Source organism: Neopelma chrysocephalum, unplaced genomic scaffold, assembly GCF_003984885.1.
Source record: "Neopelma chrysocephalum unplaced genomic scaffold, ASM398488v2 Primary Assembly neopelma1_358, whole genome shotgun sequence".
In the NCBI taxonomy this organism is placed as follows: domain Eukaryota; kingdom Metazoa; phylum Chordata; class Aves; order Passeriformes; family Pipridae; genus Neopelma; species Neopelma chrysocephalum.
In genome coordinates, this window is record NW_020898022.1 from 1 (window position 1) to 20697 (window position 20697).

Sequence of the window (20697 nt, forward strand, 5' to 3'; positions counted from 1 at the left end):
TGCAATTTTAGCCCCCGGCCGGCCGGAGCGCCAGCACACGAACAACGGCCCTCTTTGCCCAGAAGGAGGGGCCTGACCCTCCGGCTCTCGCCTGCTATTTGTGCGCCGCGATCGGCTCTACGCGCGCAGCCGGGGCTCCCGGTCCTGCCGCCTTCGGTCTGGAAGTTATCCTCGACCGTATGCAATTTTAGCCCCCGGCCGGCCGGCGCACCGGCACACGAACGACGGCCCTTTTTGCCCAGAAGCAGGGGCCTGACCCTCCGGCTCTCGCCTGCTATTTGTGCGCCGCGATCGGCTCTACACGCGCAGCCGGGGCTCCCGGTCCTTGCGCCTTCGATCTGGAAGTTATCCTCGACCGTATGCAATTTTAGCCCCCGGCCGGCCGGCGCACCAGCCAGCGAACGACGGCCCTTTTTGCCCAGAAGGAGGGGCCTGACCCTCCGGCTCTCGCCTGCTATTTGTGCGCCGCGATCGGCTCTACGCGCGCAGCCGGGGCTCCCGGTCCTGGCGCCTTCGGTCTGGAAGGAATCCTCGACCGTATGCAATTTTAGCCCCCGGCCGGCCGGCGCACCGGCACACGAACGACGGCCCTTTCTGCACATGCTTTGTTTCTTGTGTTTTCCAGGGCGTCTGCCACCTTCTAACAGACAGTCCAATGCTTCAGGGACCCTGTGCACTCCATAAGCAGCAAGACCTTTCTGTCCTGGCTTATTTTGTCAGGGAGGAGTCTTGGTCCGTGTTCAATTTTGGGAGTTGGACTGGCAATTCCAGTGCAGGGCTCCTGCAAGCGAACAACAGCCATATTACCACAGGGAAAAAAAAAGCCCTTCCCCTCGGTGTCTCAGGTGCAGGTTGTGGGCCACCCTGGGCACTCCGTGGGCAGCAAGAGCTCTCTGTCCTGGCACCTTTCTTCTGGGAGGAATCTTCATCCCTATTGAATTCTGGGAGTCGGACAGACCCAATTTCAGCTTCAGGGGGACCCAGAAAAGCATCGGGGGGACAAAGACATGGCTTGAAGTGACCCTGAAAAGCCCCGGAGCAGCAGTGAGGTCCCTTCCCCCCCCCGGAGCGTGGGGGGACACCTTACAATTAAATGGAGTTTAATTAACCCTCCTGCTCAGGTGCTGGTCCCCTCGCCTGCGCTGCCCCTCAGTACAGAGCTCGTTCCTTGGCACCTTCCTCGAGCAAAGCTCCATTTCCAGGAGCTCCCCCAGCCCATGCAAGGTGCTCCCACCATCGTTCTTTGAGAGACCACCCCCCCGCGGGATTGCCCCCCCGGCTGCTCCCCTCTGACCTCCGAGGCCAGCTCCTCACCCTCGTCGTTCACACCTGAGGAGGGGACAACGCGCGAGGGGTGGGAATCCGAGGGGAAAGAGTCGCTGGCACGATCCAGGGTGGGAGAAACTCCAAGTTTTTATTTTTATTGCCCAGAAAACACGCTGCCACCGCAGCGCGCGCCACTCTGCCGTAAAGCACCGCTGCTCAGCAGCCGCACCTGCCACACTGCCGTAAAATCCAGCGAAAATTCGGACCCCCCCCTCCCCGCAGTGCTCCCAGTTCGTCCCACCGCTCCCAGTACACTCCTTGACTCCCCCCAGTGCTCCCAGTTCGTCCCACCGCTCCCATTACCGCTCCTTGACTCCAAAATTTAATGAGTCCTAAGATCACTGCCAGACCAAAGGTGCCAGGACCGTACAGAAAGGTCTTTCTGGTTAACACCTGCCCTGGGCAGCCCATCACCTGCCCCTCAGACTCCGGGGCTCCGCGCTTCCCTCTCGAGGGGCAGAACTGCCAAAATTTCGGTTGTACCTCTCAAACTGAGGGTCTCCTGCGCCACCCACAACTGGGCCAGGTGCGCTCCCTGGCAGAGGCACGGCCTCCGCCGCAGGGGCGGGGCCTGTTTGCAGGGGCGGAGCCACGCGGCTCCCGGGCCGCCTCCGTGGGCGGAGCCTGTTGCCAGTGCCGGGCGTAGCGGCAGCGCCCCGGGAGCGGCGGGCGGTGCCCCGGAAGCGGCGCGGCAGGTGCCCCGGAAGCGGCGGGCGGTGCCCCGGAAGCGGCGCGGTCAGGGCGGCGATGGCGGCGGAGGAGCCTCAGCAGCCGCAGCCGGAGCCGCTCGGCGGCAGCGACGCGGACGGTACCGACAGGCCTCTCCGGGGCCCCCTCCGCCCCCCCGGTCTTGCGGCCCGGGACCTCCGACCCGGGATCTCCCCGCTCTCCCCGGGGGCCTCTATAGCCTCGCCCCCCCACCCCCGGCCAATGCGATGCCCCAATACCCCCTAACCCCCCCTCCCAGCACCCCCAAGACCCCCTCCATCCCTCCCCGGGCTCCCGACGGCCCCCGCCTTATCCCCAGGACCCACTCGGGAGGCGTCCCCGCTCCCCAGATCCCCCTGGGGAGCGGTGGAGCCGCTCTGGGCCCCCGCTGACCTCTCATATCCCCCTAGGCGTGAACTGCCTGGCCTACGACGAGGCGATCATGGCGCAGCAGGACCGGATCCAGCAGGAGGTGAGGAAACCCCCGACCCCTCAGAACTCCTCACAAAACCTTCCCTTAAACTCCCTCAGAGTCTTCCCCGAAACCTCCAAGGAGGTCTTGAAACCTCCCCAGCCCCCCGTGGGGGTCCCCAGTCCTCCCCCAGTCCCTGACCCCCTCCAGTCTTGCCCCCTAGATTGCGGTGCAGAACCCACTGGTGTCAGAGCGCCTGGAGCTCTCAGAGCTCTACAAGGAATACGCCGAGGATGACCATGTGTACCAGGAGAAGATCAAGGTGCAGCACTGGGAGCCACTGGGAGATACTGGGAGGCACTGGGACACCAGTATGGTACTGGGAATAGTACCACTATGGGACTGGGAGCCACTCTGGGACACCAGCACAGGACTGGAAGCAGCCCAGATGTCCCAGGGGGTGTCCCCCCACCCCCACAGTGTCCCCACGCCCCTTCTGCCTCCCAGGATCTGCTCCAGAAATATTCCTACATCCGGAAGACACGTCCAGACGGGAATTGTTTCTACCGCGCCTTCGGCTTCGCCCACCTGGAGGCTCTGCTGGAGGATGGGCAGGAGCTGCAGCGGTGCGGACCCCCAGAGCCCCCTGGAGTCCCCCCAGGGACACCCTGGGAACCTCCAGAGTCCCCCCATACTATTCCTGCAGCACCCCTGCATCCCCCTCAGCACTCCCAGAGCCTCCCCAGGCACCCCCGTACCCTCATGAGGACCCTGCAGCACCGATGCTCGCACTCAGACCCCTTGCTCCCTAACCCCTTAGCTCCCTTGGACCCCTGGGCCCCCCCCCAACCCCTGGGTTCCTCCTCCTCAGTGATTTAGTCCCCTCTGGACCCCCCCCAAGACCCCCCAAGTGCCCCCCTGGACATCCCAAACCCCTTTGCGTCCCCCCTGAGCCCCCCGATGTCACCCCAGGTTCAAGGAGGTGTCAGCGCGCAGCAAGGAAGAGCTGGTGGCGCAGGGCTTCACTGAGTTCACCATCGAGGACTTCCACAACACGGTGGGCACAGGGGCTTGGGGGACACCAGGAATGTGGGGGGCAAAGAGACAGGGGGCTTCACCGAGTCCGCCATCGAGGACTTCCACAACACGGGGAGCACATGGGGGGTTGGGGGTCCCTGTGACCGGGCATGTGCCCTTGTGTGTGCCCCCAACACACATGCATGCATCTGACACACGTGTGTCGTGTTTGTGCCCCAGGGGCACATGTGTGTGTGCCCCTTATGGATGTGTACCCCTGACCTGGGTGTCTGTCCCTGTGACACGCGTGTGTGCCCCACGATGCACACGTGTCCCTGACGCGCGTGTGTGTGTGCCCCAACACACGCCTGTGCTTTCCGTTCACAGCTGATGGAGCTGATCGAGCGCGTGGAGCGCCGTGTGCCGCTGCCAGAGCTGCTGGCGGCCTTCAATGAGCCGGCAACCTCGGACTACCTGGTGGTTTACCTGCGGCTGCTCACCTCGGGCTGCCTCCAGCGCCACCGCCGCTTCTTTGAGCAGTTCCTCGAGGGTGGCCGCAGCATCAAGGAGTTCTGCCAGCAGGTACAGGGCACGTGGGACACACAGGACTTCTGTCATCACTTCAGGGGTGCACACATGCCCTTAGGGCACACAGGGCTGGCATGGGGCACACAGGAGTTGTCACCATAGTAGGGGCACAGGGGATACACGGGAGCTCTGCCAACAGGTACGAGGCACGTGGGGTACACAGGAGTTCTGTCATCACATCAGGGCGTGCAGGGCACGTGGAGCTTGCACGGGGCACATGAGAGTTCTGTCAGTACAGCAGGGAATTCTGGGAATTCTGCCAGCAGGTATGGGGCACAGGGGGCACACAGGAGTTCTTCCAGCAGGTACAGGGCATGTGGGGCACACAAGACTTCTGTCATTATATTAGGTGCAGACGGGGCTGGCACGGGGCACATAGGAGTTCTGTCACCATGGCAGAGGCATATGGGTCACACAGGAGTTCTGCCAGCAGGTTTGGGGCACACAGGGCTCAGAGAGCTCACACCTCATAAGGGGCTCGTGTGGGCTCCTGGGGCTCACACGGGTTGCGTGGGGCTCACACAGGACTCACACAGGGTTCACAGGGTGTCACGTGGCCTCGCACGGGCTACCCAGCACCTTCTGGGGCCCCTCCCAGCTTCACACATTTTCACATGAGCGCCGCTTGGGCCCCACAGAGCCCTTCTCACCACTCTGGGGGTCTGGGGAGGGTCTCACGTGGTGTCAGTCACCTTCACGCGTGCACAGGCTGCGCCCAGCCTCTCACGTGGCCTTGCACTGCCCCCCGGCCCCTCATGCTGCCCCTCAGCCTCTCGAACGGCTCCCCCCCAGCCCCCGAGAGGTGTCATGCAGCCTCGCACCTCCCCGTGTGCCCACCAGCCCCCCCCATGCCCCTCATACACCCATACGGCCCCTGTCCCACTGCAGGAAGTGGAGCCCATGTGCAAGGAGAGCGACCACATCCACATCATCGCGCTGGCGCGGGCGCTGCACGTCTCCATCCTGGTGGAATACATGGACCGGGGCGAGGGCGGCGCCACGAACCCGCACGTGTTCCCTGAGGGCTCCCAGCCCCGCGTCTGCCTCCTCTACCGCCCCGGCCACTACGACATCCTCTACAAGTGACCCCTCTGGCACGAGGGGCCTCACACCGCCCCCCCGGCCATGGGGCCCCAACCCCACAGGCCCTCTTGTGGCCTCCCAACCCCCTCCCACCCCCCCAATAAAGATGCGGCCCCAATGCTGAGCATGTTTATTTGGGATGGGGGATTTGGGGGCATGTTGGAGTTGGTTAGAGGCAGTTGAGGGGGTGGGAGGGTATTGGGACCCCCCCTTGGGGGCAGTTGGGGCTGGGGGAGTAGTTGGACTGGGGGGAAGGAAGTTGTGGGCCCTTTTTGGGGGCACTTAGGGCAGGGGTGGTTGGGCCTGGGGGGAACGGTGAGACCTAATAAAGGGTTCAGCATGGGCAGCTGGGGCAGGGGGTGTCCTAGGTCTTGGCTCGCCCTGGCGGCTGGACCCTCCACCTCCCAGCTGTAAAGCACCATAAACCCCCCCCCCTTCCCCCCTTACCGAAGGCACCAGCGGGGAACGATGGACCCCTCGTGTGAGGGAGGAGGGTCCCGGTGTGAATGCCCCCCCACACACACACACACGCACACACCTCCCTCCCAGGAACCGAGGCGGGGATGGGCCAATGCACCGCCTCCCGAATTCTACCCCCGGCCCACGTTTACACGCACCCGCAGCCCCGGGTCCCTCCGCACTGGGGGGGTGGGCCCGGCCCGGCCTCCCTCAGGCCCCGCCGGGTCCCCCCTCACCGGGGGGGCGGGTCCGGCCCGGCCCCCCCAGGCCCCCCCCGCAGCAGCCGCCTTCCCACGCCCGCAGCAGCCGCCGCCGCCGCCGCCGCCGGGCCCGCACGCGCCGGTACCGACCCGGTAAGGGCTCCCTGACCCCCACCGCACCCTCGGGATCCCCCTAAAACCAACGCCCCCGACACCCCCCCGGACCCCCCACCCGCCTCGGTACCCGCGGATGCTCCAGCCCGGGGGAAGGACCGGTCGGCCGGAGTGGGGCCCGTCTCCGCCCTTGGACCCCCGGAGCGACACTCCCCCGCAGAGACACCCCCCTCCCAAACCCTTCCGAACACCCCAACCCCCAAAACCGCGATTCCCCCCTCCCCCACCCCGACTTCCCAGGGATGCTCCAGCCAGGGGGAGGGGCCCAGGCGTCCGGGAGAGGGGAGGACACCCAGGCATGACCCCCCGCCACCATGAGAACCCCCCCAACCTCCCCAAATCCCATCAGCCCCCCTGCAGCCCCCCCAAAACCCTCCCGGTAGCCGGGGATGCTCCAGCCGGGGGAAGAGACCATCCAGGGCGGGGGTGGAAGAGGAACCTAGGCATCCGGGGGCCTGACCCCCCCCCCCTCCATGAGACCCCGCACCTCCCACCAGCACCCTCAGACCCCCAAAACCCTCCATCCCACCCCCCCGGTATCCAGGGATGCTCCAGCCCGGGGGGCAGTACTCCGGCATTCAGGAGAGCGACCCCCCACCTCCGTAGGCCCCCCAGGATCCCCCTGAGCCCCCTCAGACCCCAGGGAGGACCGGGGTATCTGGGGCTTACAGGGGTGTTCATGGGGGGGCATCACCTGGGTCCCCTCCTGCGGGACGGGTCACGTGACCCCTTGTGTGAGGCTGGGGCTGACGCAAGGTGGACCCTGGGGCGCAAGGTGGACCCTGGGGCACAAGGGTCCCGGGGGGTCCCCTAACGAGATGCTGCTAATGAGGGGGGGGTTCGTTAGCAACGCTAGTAATTGGCACCCGGGGGGGCCTGGACACCTGGGTCCTGGCAGGTTTTGCACAAGGGGGGCTGTCACATGAGGACCCCCCAGCTCACACTCCCTCCTCACTGAAAGCGGCCCCCCCCGGCAGGGCGGGGGGGCCATGGAGAACCGGCACCGGTAGCCTTGGCCTCGCATGAGGACCCATCGCACAGGGACAACCGTTGCACGAGAACCGAGGTGGACCCAGGTAGGGCCCTACCCCACCACACCTGGACACCTGGGCCCCCCTATGACGGTGGGGGCATGGGGGGTCCCTACTCTGGATATGGGGTCAGGGGAATCCCCTACAGGGGATGGGCTTGAAGGGGTCTGCAAACTGTAGTGTTGAGGAGGTGCCCTATAATGGGAGGGAGGGGTGTCCCTGCCCTTTCTATGGGGTCTGGGTGGGCATTCTGGGGCCCCTATGATGAAGGGGTGCTGAGGCAGGGGCACCTGCCCTATATATGGGATCAGCGTGGGGCTGGGTCACGGCACCCAGGTCCTCCAGGGTGCATCCCCATCCCACTGTCATGACACCTCCCCCCAACCCACCGGACCCCCCCCCCCCCCATGGCCCCCCCTCCCCCCCTCCTCCACCTCCCTCCCCCGCCCTGGGCGCTGCGGGGGGGGCCGCCCCGGTGCCTGGCTGCTGTCACCGCTGTCGTCCTCGTCGCCATCGCGGCTGTTGCGGCCTGTCCCGCCGTGTGCCGCTGCGCCGGCGGCCGCGTCTACTGCAACGACCGGGGGCTGACGGCCGTGCCTGAGGGGCTCCCGCCCGGCGCCACCACCCTGTTCCTGCAGAACAACCGGATCGGTGACGCGGGGATCCCAGCGCGGCTGGGCCGGCTGCCGGCCCTGCGCGTGCTCTACCTGTACGCCAACGCGTTGGAGCAGCTGCCGGCACACCTGCCGCCGGCACTGCGGGAGCTGCATCTGCAGGAGAACAACGTGCGCGGGCTGTGCCGGCGGGCGCTGGCGCGGGCACCGCTGCTTGAGCGCCTGCACCTGGATGACAACTCGGTGTCGGCAGCCGGGATCGAGGAGGACGCCTTCGCCGAGAACCGCCGCCTGCGCCTCCTCTTCCTCTCACGCAACCACCTGAGCAGCGTGCCGGCCGGGCTGCCACCGGCACTGGAGGAGCTGCGCCTGGACGACAACCGCATCCACACCATCCCGCTGCGCGCCTTCGAGGGGCTGCCGGCGCTGCGGCGCCTGGTGCTGGACGGGAACCTGCTGGCCAACCAGCGCATGGCCGACGACACCTTCAGCCGCCTGGGCAACCTGAGCGAGCTCTCGCTGGGCCGCAACGCGCTCGCGGCCCCGCCGGCCAACTTGCCCCGTGCGCGGCTGCGCCGGCTCTCGCTGGCCGCCAACGCCATCAGCCACGTGCCAGCTGGTGCACTGGCACGGATGAGGGCACTGGAGCGACTGGACCTGTCGGACAACAACCTGACAACACTGCCACGGGGGCTCTTTGATGACCTGGGCAGCCTGAGCCACCTGGGGCTGCGCAACAACCCCTGGTTCTGTGGCTGCAACCTGGCCTGGCTCCGGGACTGGCTGCGCCGGCGCGCGCCGCCACGCCTCGAGGTGCGCGGGCTACTGTGCCAGGCACCCGCGCGGCTGCGGGGGCTGCCGGTGGGTGAGCTGCAGGGGGAGATGGACGCCTGTGACACCCCCGCTGCAGGGGTCGGGGGGGCTTCCCCCGGCATCGCAGCCGTGTCCCCAGCGGCCTCAAATGGCGCCATGGCCGCCTCGCCAGGGGCTGCGGCCACGCCAGGGCTGTGGGTGCAGGCGGCACCGGGGGGGGCCCTGCGGGTGCGGTGGCCGCCGGCCCCCCCCGGCGCATCCCTGCGGCTGAGCTGGCTGCGGCCCGGAGGGGGGGCCGTGACCGAGACACTGGTGCGGGGGGAGCGGGGAGAGTATGTGGTGCGGGCGCTGCAGCCCCGTGCCCCGTACCGCGTGTGCCTCGCGGCCCTTGAGCCCCCCGCCGCCCCCCCACTCTGCACACAGGCCCGCGCCGGGGCCGGGGACCCCCCTCCCGGTTCTCCCGGTGCACCGGCCGGGGACACCCCCACCGCGCTCCCTCCGGCCGCGGCTCTGGGGGCGTCGGCAGCGGCGGCTGCCGGGGTGATCCTGGGGGTGCTGGGAGGGTGGTGGAGGAGGAGGAGGAGGCGAGGGGGGCGAGGAGGGGCGCCCCCCCCGCCCCCTAAAATCAGCAGAGCGGGGCGGCTGCCACTGCGGCCCCTGCGGCCCCCCGATGAGGGCGGAATACGCACCGTGTACCCCCCTCCGCCGCCCCCGCTGCCCCTCCCCAGCGCTCGGGGGTACCGGGGGGGGCAGGTGCCCCATGGCGGTGGTGAAGGGGATGGGGGGTCCTGATAGGGGGGTCCCTCCTCCTGGGAAACCCCACGTGTTGGGGACCTCTCTGGGGCTGTGGCCACTTGCCCCTGCTCTGAGGACATTTGGGGGGACCCACCGGGGAGTTGAGGAGAGGGGTCGCCCTGCACCTCCCCCGCTTCCCTTTTGGGCATTTTGGCTTTTTTAAGGTGTTTTTTCGGCACCGCGGCTTTTTTGGGGGAAAAACGGCAGATTTGGTGCAGGAATGGGATTGGGGAGAGGGACGGACATGGCAGCCTCGATCCCTCCAGGACCTCCAGGAGGACCCCAGGCCTGGACAGAGCCTGGGGGGGTGGAGGCAGAGGGGACCCGGGGTCAGGGTGGTCCCCTGCTGCCCCCCCCCGGGTCTGTGCCCCCTCCCTTCCCCCCGCGAGGTGCCTTCACCCCTCCCCTTGCCCCTGCTGTTGGATTTGGGGAAAAAGGACCAAAATCAGGAAAAATCGACCCAAAAGGGCCGAGGGGAACCCTGACCCCCAAATAAACCCAGCGGCTCCTTTTCCTGCCAGCGCCTCTTTCCCGTGGGATGGGGTGGGGAGCTGTCACCCGGGAGCATTCACACAAGGGGTCTTGCGGGAAGGGGGACGGTTGGGGGATGGTCATATGGGGTCACTGAGAGTAATGAGGTGGCGGTGACACAGGGATACCCTGGGGTAGCACGAGCAATGGGGAGTTTGCGGGGGGGGGGGGGGGGGGCCTGCCCGGGGGGGGGGGGGGGGGGCCGTGTCAGGGGAGGGGGATCATGCCTGGGTCCTGTCAAGGTCACACGTGTGTCACTCAACACCCCCTCCCCACCACCAGGGACCACCTGCCTCCACCCACATGACTCCCCTTGGCCTCCGGGGGGGTGGGGGGGAATCGTGTGCAAGCCCCGCCCCCTGTGCAAACCCCGCCCTTCGCTCCCCCAGGAGACACGTTCGGCAGCCAGACCTCCGCGCCGCCAGGGGGAGCATTCCCGCCTCCACCCACCCACACCCTCCCCCCCTGATAGGCGTCACTTGCAGCCAATGGAGAGTGGAAAATTCCAGAAAGGAGCGCGGGGCGCGGCCAATGGGCATCCGGCGCTGGGCGCCGCGGCCAATGGGAGCGGACGGGGGCGGGACCCGCTGCAGGCTTCCGGCGGGGGCGGGTCCGGAGGGGGGCGGGCACCGTTTCTCCCGGTGGTCAATGGGAAGGCGGAAGCGCGGGCGGTGGCCAATTGGAGCGCGCGCGGGGGCGGGCGGGCGGGACCGACGGCCAATGGGGCGCGAGGGGTGGGGCCGGGGGTTTCTAGCAGCTTCCAGAGGGCGGCGCGGGAGCAGCGCGAGAGGAGTTGCGGCCATGGAGGAGGTTTGGGGGGGGCGAGGGGGTCCGGAGGGTCCTGGGAGTCCCAGAGGCAGGCGGAGGAACCTGCGGGGCGTGCCAGGGGGTCCCAGGGTTGGGTCTGGGTCTGGGGGGTCCTGGGGAGGGGGCCTGAGGAGGGCCAGGGGACCCTGGGGAGGGACGGGGCGTCCTGGGGATCCCTGAGGGGATTGGAGGCCCCGACCGGGGTCGGGGCGCTCCGAGAGGGATCGCGGAGCTCTGAGGGGCTCGGAGCAGTTTCACGCTGTCTGGGGGTCCCTGAGGTGTCCCGGGAGGGTGGCGAGCGGGGCCTAGGGGGAGCTGAGGGCAAAGAGAGTTTCCGGGGGGTTTCGGGGTCCTTGAGGAGGCGGGGAGGGGCTGGAGGGCGGTGTCCCGTTGTTTGAGGGCCCGGGGCCCCGGCTCCATCTTCACGTTCTTCTGTTTCTCTTCCTCTCTCTCCATGTCTCCTTTACTTTCTTTCATCTTTCCACCTTCCTCACGCCCCTCTTCTTTCTCGTCCCTTCTTGGTTCACTCGCTTTTCTTCCTTCTCGTACCCCTTCTCCTCTCTCACCCTTTCATTCTCGTTTTGTTCTCATCCTCATCCTCCTCGTCTTTCTCGCACCTTGCTGCTCCCGGTCCTTTGCTTTTCTCCTGCCCGCCCCTCTGCTCTCCTCTTCTTCCTCCTCGTCCCTTTCATGCTCTTCCTCACGCCCTTCCCTTCTCCTTCCTCGTCTCCCTTCTCCTCTTCCTCGCACTCTCCCGTTCCCCGCGGTCCGTGCCTTCCCTCCGTGTCCCGCAGGCTCAGGAGCTGAAGGAGCGGGGGAACCGGGCGCTGGCGGCGGGGGACGTGGGGGCAGCCGTAGGGCACTACTCGGCCGCCATCGCGCGGGACCCCAACAACCACGTCCTGTTCAGCAACCGCTCGGCCGCCTACGCGCGGCTCGGGGACTACACCCGTGCCCTGGCCGACGCCTGCCGCACGCTGGAGCTGCGCCCTGACTGGGCCAAGGTGGGGGGGGGCCTTGGGAGCTCTGACCCTGGGGGGCCTCAAGGGGTCTGACCATAAGGGTCCCACCTGCCTGTCCCCCAAGGGTAGTCTGGATGGTGGGGCATAAGGGTCTCTGCTGTGGCAGGGGTCAGGGTTCCCCTGGGGGTGTCTGACCCAAGGGTCCCCCTTTGCTCCCCTTTTCCAGGGGTACTCACGGAAGGCAGCAGCGCTGGAGTTCCTGCAGCGCCTGGAGGAGGCCAAGGCCACATATGAGGAGGGGCTGACACGGGACCCCGGGAATGAGCAGCTGCTGCAGGGCCTGCGCGGGGTGGAGACGCGGCTGGCAGGTATGGGGGGCTCAGCGGGGCTCTGAGAGTGGCCTGAGAGGGGTTGGGAGGTTTGAGCCTGGGAAGGGGCGGGCTGACACGGGACTGGAGGGGCTGCAGGGAGTGGAGGAGTGGCTGGGGAGGCTGCTTGCGGGTCCCAGAGCAGGTTTGGGGGTCCCTGTGAGAAGCTTTGGGTGGCCCTGAGGGGTCTGGTGTCCCTGGGAGGGGGTGTGGGGAGTTTTTGGGGTTCTCAGAATGGGACTGGGGGTCCTAGGGAGGATTTTTGGAGTCCCTGTGAAGGTCTTTGACCTAATTTCAGAGCGGAAACTGCTGAACCCCTTCAGTGCCCCTGACCTGCTGGCACGACTCGAGGGGGACCCCCGGACACGGGTGCTGCTGGGGGACCCCGAGTACCGGCGACTGCTGGAGACGCTGCGCAGTGACCCGGGGCAGCTCGGGGCGTCAGTGCTGGGCCTCGGGGGGCCCTGGGGGGCTGGGAATGGGCCTCGGGGGGCCCTGGGGGGCTGGGAATGGGCCTTGGGGGGCCCGGGTGGGCTGGGAATGGGCCTCGGGGGGCCCGGGTGGGCTGGGAATGGGCCTTGTGGGGCCAGGGTGGGCTGGGAGGGGGCTCTGGAGGACTGGGGTGGGGCTGGGAAGGGGTTTGGGGTGGCTTTGGGGTAGGACTGGGGGGGCATGTAGGGCTGAATTTGGGAGACTGGGGGGTGTTAGCTGATTTTGGGGAGTTCAGGGAAGCAGCAGGGCCCCTGGGTGGGAGTCAGGGTGCAGGTTTTGGGGTGCTTCCCCCCCCCCACGGTGTGTCGGGGTGTGGATTTCTGGACGCCCCCTTCAATGTTCCCCTGCCCCCCAGAAGGTGCAGGACCCCCAGGGTGGGGGCCAGGGTGCAAATTTTGGGGTGCAGCCCCCTTGGGGGACATCAGGGTGCGGATTTCGGGATGCAGCCGCCCCGGTGGATATCGGGGTGTGGATTTTGGGGCACTTCCCCACACACCTCTGCCCCTCCCACCAGGAAGCTTCAGGACCCCCGGGTGATGACGACGCTGAGTGTGCTGCTGGGGGTGGAGCTGAGCGGGGCTGAGGAGGAGGAGGAGGCCCCCTCCCCGCCACCCCCACCCCCCCCGCCCCCTGCCCAGCCCCCCCCACCCCAGGAGCTCCCCCAGAACAAGCAGGAGGTGAGGGGGTGTTCTCAAAACCCGTAAGGAGGGGAGGGAGGTGTTTTGAGGACACACAACCCTCCTGCGCACCTGAAGGGCAACATGATAGACAAGGCGGGTGGGCAGGTTTGGGGCAGCTGAGGAGAGTTCGGGGGGGGCTGTAAGGCAGGTTTGTGGGTGCTGGGGTTAGGGTTAGGGGATTTAGGAGCAGGTTTTGTGATGCTGGGGGAGGACTTGGGATTCAGGGAGGGTCTCAACCAAGTTTGGGGATGAGGGCTTCCTGCCAGTTTTAGGGTGATCTCCCTGTAGAAGGTGCAGCAGGGGAAGCAGCAGGATGATAGAGGGGCTGGCCAGCCTTTGGAGGGGTCCAAGCCAGTTTTGACATGATCTACCCCGTCAGGGACAGCAGGAGAAGAAGCTGGGCGACGGGTGAGCAGGTTTTGGGGTTCGGGAGGGTGTCACAGCCAGTTTTGGGGCGACACCTCACCCCCCCCCCAGGCTCAGCGGGAGCAGGAGCTGGCCAGGTTTTGGGGGTCTGGGTAGTAGCTTCTAGGGTTTGGGGGGTCTCAGCCAGTTTTAGGGTGACCCCCCTCCATCAGGCACAGCAGGAGAAGGAGCTGGGCAATGCCGCCTACAAGCGCAAGGAGTTCCCAGCAGCGCTGGAACACTACACCCGAGCCGAGCAGCTAGACCCCACCAATATGACCTACGTCACCAACCAGGCGGGTGAGTGACCCCTCAACCCCCCCTGAGCACCTCCCAAACCCCAAAACCCCCCTGAATCCCCAAACCTGCCCCCAAACACAGCCGTGTACTTTGAGACGGGTGACTACGAGCGGTGCCGGGCACTGTGCGAACGCGCCATCGAGCTGGGACGGGAGAACCGGGAGGATTACCGACAGATCGCCAAGTGAGTTGGAAGGTTTGGAACCAGGGGTATTCTCTCTGGTTTCCCCCAAATCACCCCCTGACCCCCCATTTCCCCCAGGGCGTACGCACGGATCGGGAATTCCTACCTGCGCGAGGAGCGGTACAAGGACGCCATCCACTTCTACAACAAGTCCCTGGCTGAGCACCGCACGCCCGATGTGCTCAAGAAGTGTCAGCAGGTGACGTGGGGGGTGCGGAGAGAGGGAGGGCAGCCCTCCTGGGCCCCCCCCGAACCCCCTAATTGCTGCCACAGGCTGAGAAGATCCTGAAGGAGCAGGAGCGCTTGGCCTACATTGACCCTGACCTGGCTCTGGAGGAAAAGAACAAGGGCAACGAGTGCTTCCAGCGAGGTGGGGGGGCGCTGTGGTGGGCTGGGGGGGGCCCTGCCCTGCGTCTGGGGGGCACCCCCTGACAGCAGGCGGGGGGGGTGTCCTGTTTTAGGGGATTACCCCCAGGCCATGCGGCACTACAGCGAGGCGATCCGGCGCAACCCGAATGAGGCCCGGCTCTACAGCAACCGTGCCGCCTGCTACACCAAACTGCTTGAGTTCCCCCTCGCCCTCAAGGTACAGGGCTGGGGGTGCCGGGGGGGTGCATTGAGGGGCTGGAGGCTGGCTTGAGGGGGTAGGAGGGGTCCTGGGGCTGGTCTGAGGGTATGGGGGTCAGTTTGGGGCTCTTGAGATGCCTCTGAATCCGCTTTTTCCCACAGGACTGTGAGGAGTGCATTCGCCTGGAGCCCACCTTCAGTGAGTGGGGAATGCGGGGAGGCACTGGAGGGGCTAGGCCCTGCCCTTTTGCTGCTTTGCCTTCAGTCATCTCTACCTGTACCTGTACTCCTTTCTCCTTCCTTCGCCTGTACCTGTGTCCACCCCTCACCTGTACCCACATTTTCCCCTCTCACCTGTACCTGTGTGCATCGCCCCCACCCAGTCAAGGGCTACACGCGGAAGGCAGCGGCGCTCGAGGCCATGCGCGACTACACCAAGGCCATGGAGGTTTATCAGCGTGCCCTGGACCTTGACCCCACTTGCAAGGTGAGCCCCTGAGCCCCTGCTGACCCCTGTGACCACCCCTGAGCCCCTGCTTACCCGGGCCCCCCAGTGGCACTGCAGGACCTGAGAGTACAGCAATTTGTGACTCCCGTGGCCCCCTAGCCCCCTGTAATCCCCGGGAGGCAGCGCAGTGGCAGTGGCACTACCCGGGGGTGCAGCACCCCCTGTGACTGCCCCTGACTCCTGTGACCCCCCGCGTGTGCCCCCCTGTGATCCCTGTCACCCCCAGGAGGCAGTGGAGGGGCAGTGGCACTGCCTGGGGTTACAGCATCCCCTGTGAACCAACCCCCCTGATCTCTGTGCCCCCCGCCCTGACCCTCAGGAGGCGGCGGAGGGGCAGCGGCGCTGCCTGGGGTTAGAACACCCCTGTGACCCGCCACGATGCCCCGTGTGTCCCCCAGGAGGCGGCAGAGGGGCAGCGGCGGTGCCTGCGGGCGCAGCAGCAGCGCTCAGAGCCCCCCGAGGAGCTGCGGCGCCGGGCACTCGCCGACCCCGAGGTGCAGCAGATCATGGGGGACCCGGCCATGCGCCTCATCCTCGAGCAGATGCAGAAGGACCCCCAGGCCCTCAGCGAGTGAGTCCCGGGGGAATTTTCTGGGATGTTAGCAGCCACCCTGTGGTGGTCACTGAGCCTTGAAGGAGCCACACCAAGTCCTCTGCAGCTGGGGGGCATCCCCAACTGTTTCTGAGGTTGTCCTGGAGGTCCCCAAGGTGTGATGGGGTGTCATTCCCCATCTCTCACAGCTCACTGACTCTCCATGAGGTTGCCCAGGGTTGCCTAGCATGTCCCCAGGTGTGTCAGTGGGTGTCCCCAAGATGTGGAGGGGTGTTCCAAGGGGGGTCCCAGGCCTCCCCTGCCCATCCTTGGGTCCCCCCTGTGCCCATGCTGATCCCCGGTTTCCCCCCAGGCACCTCAAGAACCCTCTCATCGCCCAGAAGATCCAGAAGCTGATGGATGTGGGGCTCATTGCCATCCGGTGACCCCCCCAAATCCCGGGGACCCCCCTGGGGCCCCCCCCCGGGTATACCTTGACCCCCCAGGGGAGGCAGGGGGTGCTGCCCCTCCCTCCCTTCATCCTGTGTTGGTTCTGGGGTGCTGTGACCCCAAATAAAGAGCGGAGCAGTGGCCCAAGCTTAGGGGGCTGGGGAGGGGGCTGGGGGTCTCCTGGAGGGCAGGAAATGAGTGGGAAAACCAGGGGGGGGAGCCCAGGAGGAGAGTTGGTGCCCTGGGGTGATTTGGTGGTCCAGGGAGTCCAGGAGGGGCAGTGGGATCCCATTGTACAAGGACAGTGAGATGAGAGCCCCTGAGGATTGTGGGGGTCCAGACCCCTCATATGAGGACTGAGAGTTGTGGCCTTGTCACAACGAGGATGGGATGTGACTCTCTTCCATGAGGACTGGGGGGAGTCCAAACCTTTTGCACAAGGACAGTGAGAGCCCCTGCCACGAGGATGGACTGTGACCCCCTTGCCTGTGAGGCCCAACAGCCACCACCATTGTGTTGAGCACAGTGAGCACATTCAGCTCCATCACATCAGTGTTGCACAAGCCTTGCACAAGTGCCTTGCACAGCAGGAGGAGGGAGGGAGGGTGCACAAGTGCTGTGGGAGGAACAGGGATTGGGGGAGTTGAGGCTGGTGCCAACAGTGGGATGGCGGCATTTGCATGAGGCCGCTCTTGCACGGGGCTTGGGGGTGTCAGGGGTCATCCCCCCCTTCCATCAGCCGCCTGAGCACATCAGGGTCTGGGGGCTGCCCTGGCCGCTGCCCCCCTAGCACCAGATACCCCCCCAGGAACTGGTGCAGCACCCGGGGGGCTGCCGAGAGCACCCGCAGCCCCAGCGTCACGTCCCCAGTCAGCCACAGCCGCACCTGGGGGAAAAAGGGGATGGGGGTGAGAGCCAGTCCACTTCCAGTACTTCCCGCTCCCCTCCAGTCCTCAGTACCTGCTGGCTGTCCCAGTTGATGTCCCACTGGCGCAGGTCACTGTGCCTCCAGCTGCGGGTGATGGCGCCAGAGCCAGGATCGATCCGGAGCAGCTGTGAGGGGCCCACAGCCAAAATCTCATCACACCTGGCACCCTGGAACCTGTGAGACCCCCCCAAAACACGTGGGACCCCTGGAACTCCTGGGACCTCCCCAGTGCTGGCCCAGCCGTGAGCAGTGCTCCCAGTGTACAGCACCTCAAAGTGTGCCAGCCCTCCCTCCCAGTGCCCCCAGTACCTCACCACGAAGTGCCCCAGCCCAAACCCCGGCAGGGCTCTCCAGGCCTCCACGAAGCGCAGCCGGGCCTGGCCTGGGGTCAGTGTCCCCACACGGTGCAGAACCTCCAGCAGCCGCGGGGTGAGCTGGGGGGGGGCCATTGTGAGGGAGGGGAGAGTGGGGGGGGACTGGGGGTGCCCCAGGGACTGGGGGAACATCAGGCGGCTGTACAAGGACGGGAGGGCCCAGTACCTGCTTGGCCTTGAACTTGCGCTGGAATCGGGGGGGGCAGCAGCTGCTGTGGATCTGGGGGTGGGCGTGAGAGGGCCCAGGGAGGCACAGTGGGATCTTCCCTCCCTGGCTGGACCCCCAGGACCCCCTGAGCCTCCGCCCCGAGCGATGTGGCCAACAGGGACTCCCCACGCGAGGCCAAGCGGCACCCGGCAACCCAACGGGCATACTGGGGGGCCTGGGGGGGCAAGAGTGTGACACCAGCTCCCTGAGACTCCTCAAAGACCCCTGCAGAACTCCCCCAGAACCCCTCAAATGCCCCAGAACTCTCCCGGGACCCCTTGAGCCTTCCAGGACCCCCAAACCCCCTTGGGACCCATCAAAACCCCTAAGAATGCAAAAAAACCCCTGAGACCTCATACCCCCCCAAGAGCCCCTCTGAGACACCCCCCCCTCCCCAAAACCCCGGGACCCCTCTAACCCTCCCCCCCCGAGCCCCAAGGACCCTCAAATCACCATGAGACCCCCCCCCAACTGCCCTCAAACACTCCAGGACTCCCCGAACTCCCATGTCCCGTCCCTCCCGTTTCCCAGTGGGGCCCTCCCATAGTCCCTGTGGTCTCCCAGAGCCCTCCGTGCCCCCGCCACCCTTATCCTGCCCTCCCACCCACATCACGGCAGCGCAGGAGGGTCTCGCTCATCCCCTCCGGTGTCGGCACCCGCAGTTTGATGCAAAATTTCTGCGCCCCCAAATCCATGTCGGGGGTCACCTCACAGCCTGGGGGGATGGGGGGGTCAGGCAGGCCTGCGTGCAGCCCAGGAGGGGAGTTCAGGGCATCCTAGAGGGGTTTGGGAAGGCTTTGGGACTCTAAGGGGGGCCCAGAGGGGTCCTGGGGGGAGATGGGGGTTTTTCCAAAGGGAATGTGGGCAACTGAGGAGGGGAGCTGGGGGTGTCCCGGGGTGTCTGGGGGAGAATTTGCGAGCCCTGGTGGGGTCCCAGAGGGAGATGGGGGCGGTTCTTGAGGGGGTATTTCAGGGTCCTAGGGGAACCAAGGAGGGGAGTTGGCCTTGTGTCAGGAGGGTCTGGGGGGGAACCTGGGAGTCCTGGGGGGTGGCCTCAGTGGTCCCAGGGGAGTCTTAGGAGGCCCATGTGGGAGGAATGGAGAGGTCCCAGGGGATTTGGGGGTCTGGGGGGGGGTTCTTGCGGGAAGGTCCCAGGGTGATTTGTGAGTGCCAGAGGGAGTCTGGGGGCCCGGGAGGGGTTTTGAGGTCTCACCACGGAGGTTGAGCTGCTGTGGGGGCCCCCCCGATCTCGGGAGGCTCCAGAGTGACAGTGATGACCCCGAGAGCACGGCCCGGGCAGGTCGGGACCCCCAGAACGGCCAGCGGGAGGACCTGGGGATACCCCAAGTTTGGGGGTTGGGGGGGGGTCAAGACGGACCCCCAGAATGGCCAGGAGGAGGGCCTGGGGGAACCCCAATTTTGGAGTCAGGGGAGGGGTTTGGGGGTTGTGGGGGTACCTGTAGATCTCCAGCTCCTCCACCAGCTCAGGGGCAGCTCCAAGCTCCTCCTGGGGACTCCCCCAGACCTCAGTAATCCCCATTGACTCCCAGTGCCTCCCCCAGTGCCCCCCACCCCAGCCCCCACCAGTTCTTACCCCTCCCCCCCAGCAGTGCCCCCCAGTCCCCCCAGTGTGGCCAGAAGAGGCCCCCAGTAGCACCCAGTGCTCCTCAGGGCCTTCCATGTCCATCCCAGTGTTCCCAAGTCCCCCCAAACCCCTCCCAGTCCCTCCCAGTGCCCCTTGGTCCTCCCCAAACACCCCCCCAGTACCTCCCAGTGCCCCCCAGTGTCCTCCCCATGCCTCCCAGTGTCCCCAGTCTCACTGGCAGCATGGTGGTCCCTTGCCCCTCCAGGCTTAGCTCCAGTTTGTCCAGGGCTGTGTCCAGGTCCTGGGGCTCAAGGGGGCCCTTGGGGTCCCCATCACCCCCCTCTGCCCCATCTATCTGGTACTGGGGGGTGGAAGGGTCATGGGGGGTCAGGAGAATTGGAGGGGTCACAGAGGGGTCAGGAGAATTAAGGGGGGGGTCCAAGGGGGGACTGAGGGGTCCAGGGGTGTTTGGGGCTCAGGGATGTCCAGGAAGGTTTGTGTGAGTCTGGAGGGTTCTTGGGGGTCCCAGGGGCTTCCAGGGAATCCGGGGTGGGTTTCAGGGTACAGGGGTTTTGAGGAGGATTGCAGAGGATCGGGGCACAGGTTCAGTGGGGTGCCATATTGTCCAGGGGTGTTTTGGGGTACCTGGAGGGCAGCAAAGAGCAGCATCTCCTCCTCGGTGCAGTCGATCTCCTCGGCCAGGAGGGCCCCGCGTGCCTGCTCATGCAGCAGCGCAATGCGCAGCCCGCCCTCCTGGGGGCATCACAGTGTTGGGGCACGGGGGGGGCACCCAGGGGGGTTTTAACCCCCAGGGACCCCCAACCCCTCCCCAAGTACCCATCAGGGACCCACAAGGACTCTCTAACCCCCTCCTGAGGGGTGTTTGGGAAGTGACATGGGAGGGTTGGGGGTCCCTAAGGGGTTTTATGGGTCACCAGGGGGGATTTGAGGGTACCTGGGGGTCCAGCCCCATGGCACAGGGGTACTTGAAGCGCAGAAGCAGCTCCTCGTCGTCCACCACGTCCTGCTCCATCAGGGACCGCGAGGCGTCCAGCCACCTGCGGGGAAAGGGGGCCGTGGTTGGGGGGGGTCCTGCGCGCTCGATCCCGCCCACAAACCCCGCCCAACCACACCCGAGCAAACCCCACCCATCGCTCCAACAAACCCCGCCCCACCAAGTCGTGTCCCCGCCTCTCACCCACCCTAAGCCGCGCCCCCCGCCCCGCCCAACAACTCCCAATCCCGCCCCGATCCCCGCCCGTAAGCCCCGCCCACACGTCTAACCCCTCTCCAACCACCGAATCCCGCCCCACTCAAACCCCGCCCACCAGGCCCCACCCCCGAGGCTCCGCCCCTCACCGCGCGTGCAGCTGCGCGCGCCGCAGGAGGAGGTTCCCGCGCCGGGTCCGGGGGAAGGTGGGGGGGTCCCTCCCCCCCCCGGGGGGCCACCAGGGCCCGGAGCTGCTCGGGGGGGCAGCGCAGGGGGAGGGGCCTCATCTGGGTGGGGGGAGACAGGAGGTCGGGGAGGGTGGGAAGGACACGGGGGGATCCGACCCCCCCCCCCCCCCCCCCCCCCCCCCCCCCCCCCCCCCCCCC

The 20697-nt window shown here is 66.7% G+C and overlaps 4 protein-coding genes across 4 annotated transcripts in view; 3 read left to right on the forward strand and 1 right to left on the reverse strand.

The window, feature by feature from the left end:
- The first annotated feature begins 2008 nt into the window (after positions 1 to 2008).
- OTUB1 (OTU deubiquitinase, ubiquitin aldehyde binding 1) lies at positions 2009 to 5245 on the forward strand. The gene is made up of 7 exons (XM_027705841.1): positions 2009 to 2134; positions 2445 to 2506; positions 2670 to 2768; positions 2954 to 3072; positions 3419 to 3503; positions 3851 to 4045; positions 4940 to 5245. Exons 1-7 carry the CDS (start codon positions 2074 to 2076, stop codon positions 5135 to 5137), a joined length of 819 nt encoding a protein of 272 aa, XP_027561642.1. The 5' UTR covers positions 2009 to 2073; the 3' UTR covers positions 5138 to 5245.
- Positions 5246 to 7405: 2160 nt separating this feature from the next.
- On the forward strand, positions 7406 to 9734 carry LOC113978702 (leucine-rich repeat transmembrane protein FLRT1-like). Its single transcript, XM_027705839.1, has one exon. The coding sequence runs from the start codon at positions 7406 to 7408 to the stop codon at positions 9215 to 9217; it is 1812 nt and encodes a 603-aa protein (XP_027561640.1). The 3' UTR covers positions 9218 to 9734.
- A 533-nt stretch (positions 9735 to 10267) lies between these two features.
- Positions 10268 to 16147, forward strand: STIP1 (stress induced phosphoprotein 1). The gene is made up of 14 exons (XM_027705840.1): positions 10268 to 10561; positions 11353 to 11562; positions 11747 to 11888; positions 12187 to 12328; positions 12895 to 13057; positions 13639 to 13765; positions 13847 to 13949; positions 14028 to 14148; positions 14223 to 14319; positions 14411 to 14535; positions 14679 to 14715; positions 14900 to 15003; positions 15423 to 15595; positions 15930 to 16147. Exons 1-14 carry the CDS (start codon positions 10283 to 10285, stop codon positions 16000 to 16002), a joined length of 1896 nt encoding a protein of 631 aa, XP_027561641.1. The 5' UTR covers positions 10268 to 10282; the 3' UTR covers positions 16003 to 16147.
- A 75-nt stretch (positions 16148 to 16222) lies between these two features.
- The window catches only part of LOC113978697 (fermitin family homolog 3-like), a 6115-nt gene continuing 1640 nt past the window's right edge, over positions 16223 to 20697 (reverse strand). Inside the window, 12 exon segments of the mRNA XM_027705834.1 lie at positions 16223 to 16892; positions 16967 to 17108; positions 17244 to 17368; positions 17475 to 17592; positions 17594 to 17691; positions 18125 to 18231; positions 18730 to 18848; positions 18974 to 19023; positions 19337 to 19462; positions 19747 to 19854; positions 20057 to 20159; positions 20461 to 20593. Of these exon segments, the coding sequence (XP_027561635.1) occupies positions 16719 to 16892; positions 16967 to 17108; positions 17244 to 17368; positions 17475 to 17592; positions 17594 to 17691; positions 18125 to 18231; positions 18730 to 18848; positions 18974 to 19023; positions 19337 to 19462; positions 19747 to 19854; positions 20057 to 20159; positions 20461 to 20593 (1403 nt within the window). The 3' untranslated portion in view covers positions 16223 to 16718.

What these genes read in the sequence shown, in the direction of transcription:
- OTUB1 (XM_027705841.1), top strand. Translation starts at nt 2,074, where the DNA reads ATGGCGGCGGAGGAGCCTCAGCAGCCGCAGCCGGAGCCGCTCGGCGGC. An exon ending in AGGACCGGATCCAGCAGGAG is followed by an intron (nt 2,507 to 2,669) that starts GTGAGGAAACCC and finishes CTTGCCCCCTAG; the next exon opens with ATTGCGGTGCAGAACCCACT. An exon ending in TCGAGGACTTCCACAACACG is followed by an intron (nt 3,504 to 3,850) that starts GTGGGCACAGGG and finishes TTCCGTTCACAG; the next exon opens with CTGATGGAGCTGATCGAGCG.
- LOC113978702 (XM_027705839.1), top strand. Translation starts at nt 7,406, where the DNA reads ATGGCCCCCCCTCCCCCCCTCCTCCACCTCCCTCCCCCGCCCTGGGCG.
- STIP1 (XM_027705840.1), top strand. Translation starts at nt 10,283, where the DNA reads ATGGGCATCCGGCGCTGGGCGCCGCGGCCAATGGGAGCGGACGGGGGC. An exon ending in GATTACCGACAGATCGCCAA is followed by an intron (nt 13,950 to 14,027) that starts GTGAGTTGGAAG and finishes CATTTCCCCCAG; the next exon opens with GGCGTACGCACGGATCGGGA. An exon ending in TCGCCTGGAGCCCACCTTCA is followed by an intron (nt 14,716 to 14,899) that starts GTGAGTGGGGAA and finishes GCCCCCACCCAG; the next exon opens with TCAAGGGCTACACGCGGAAG.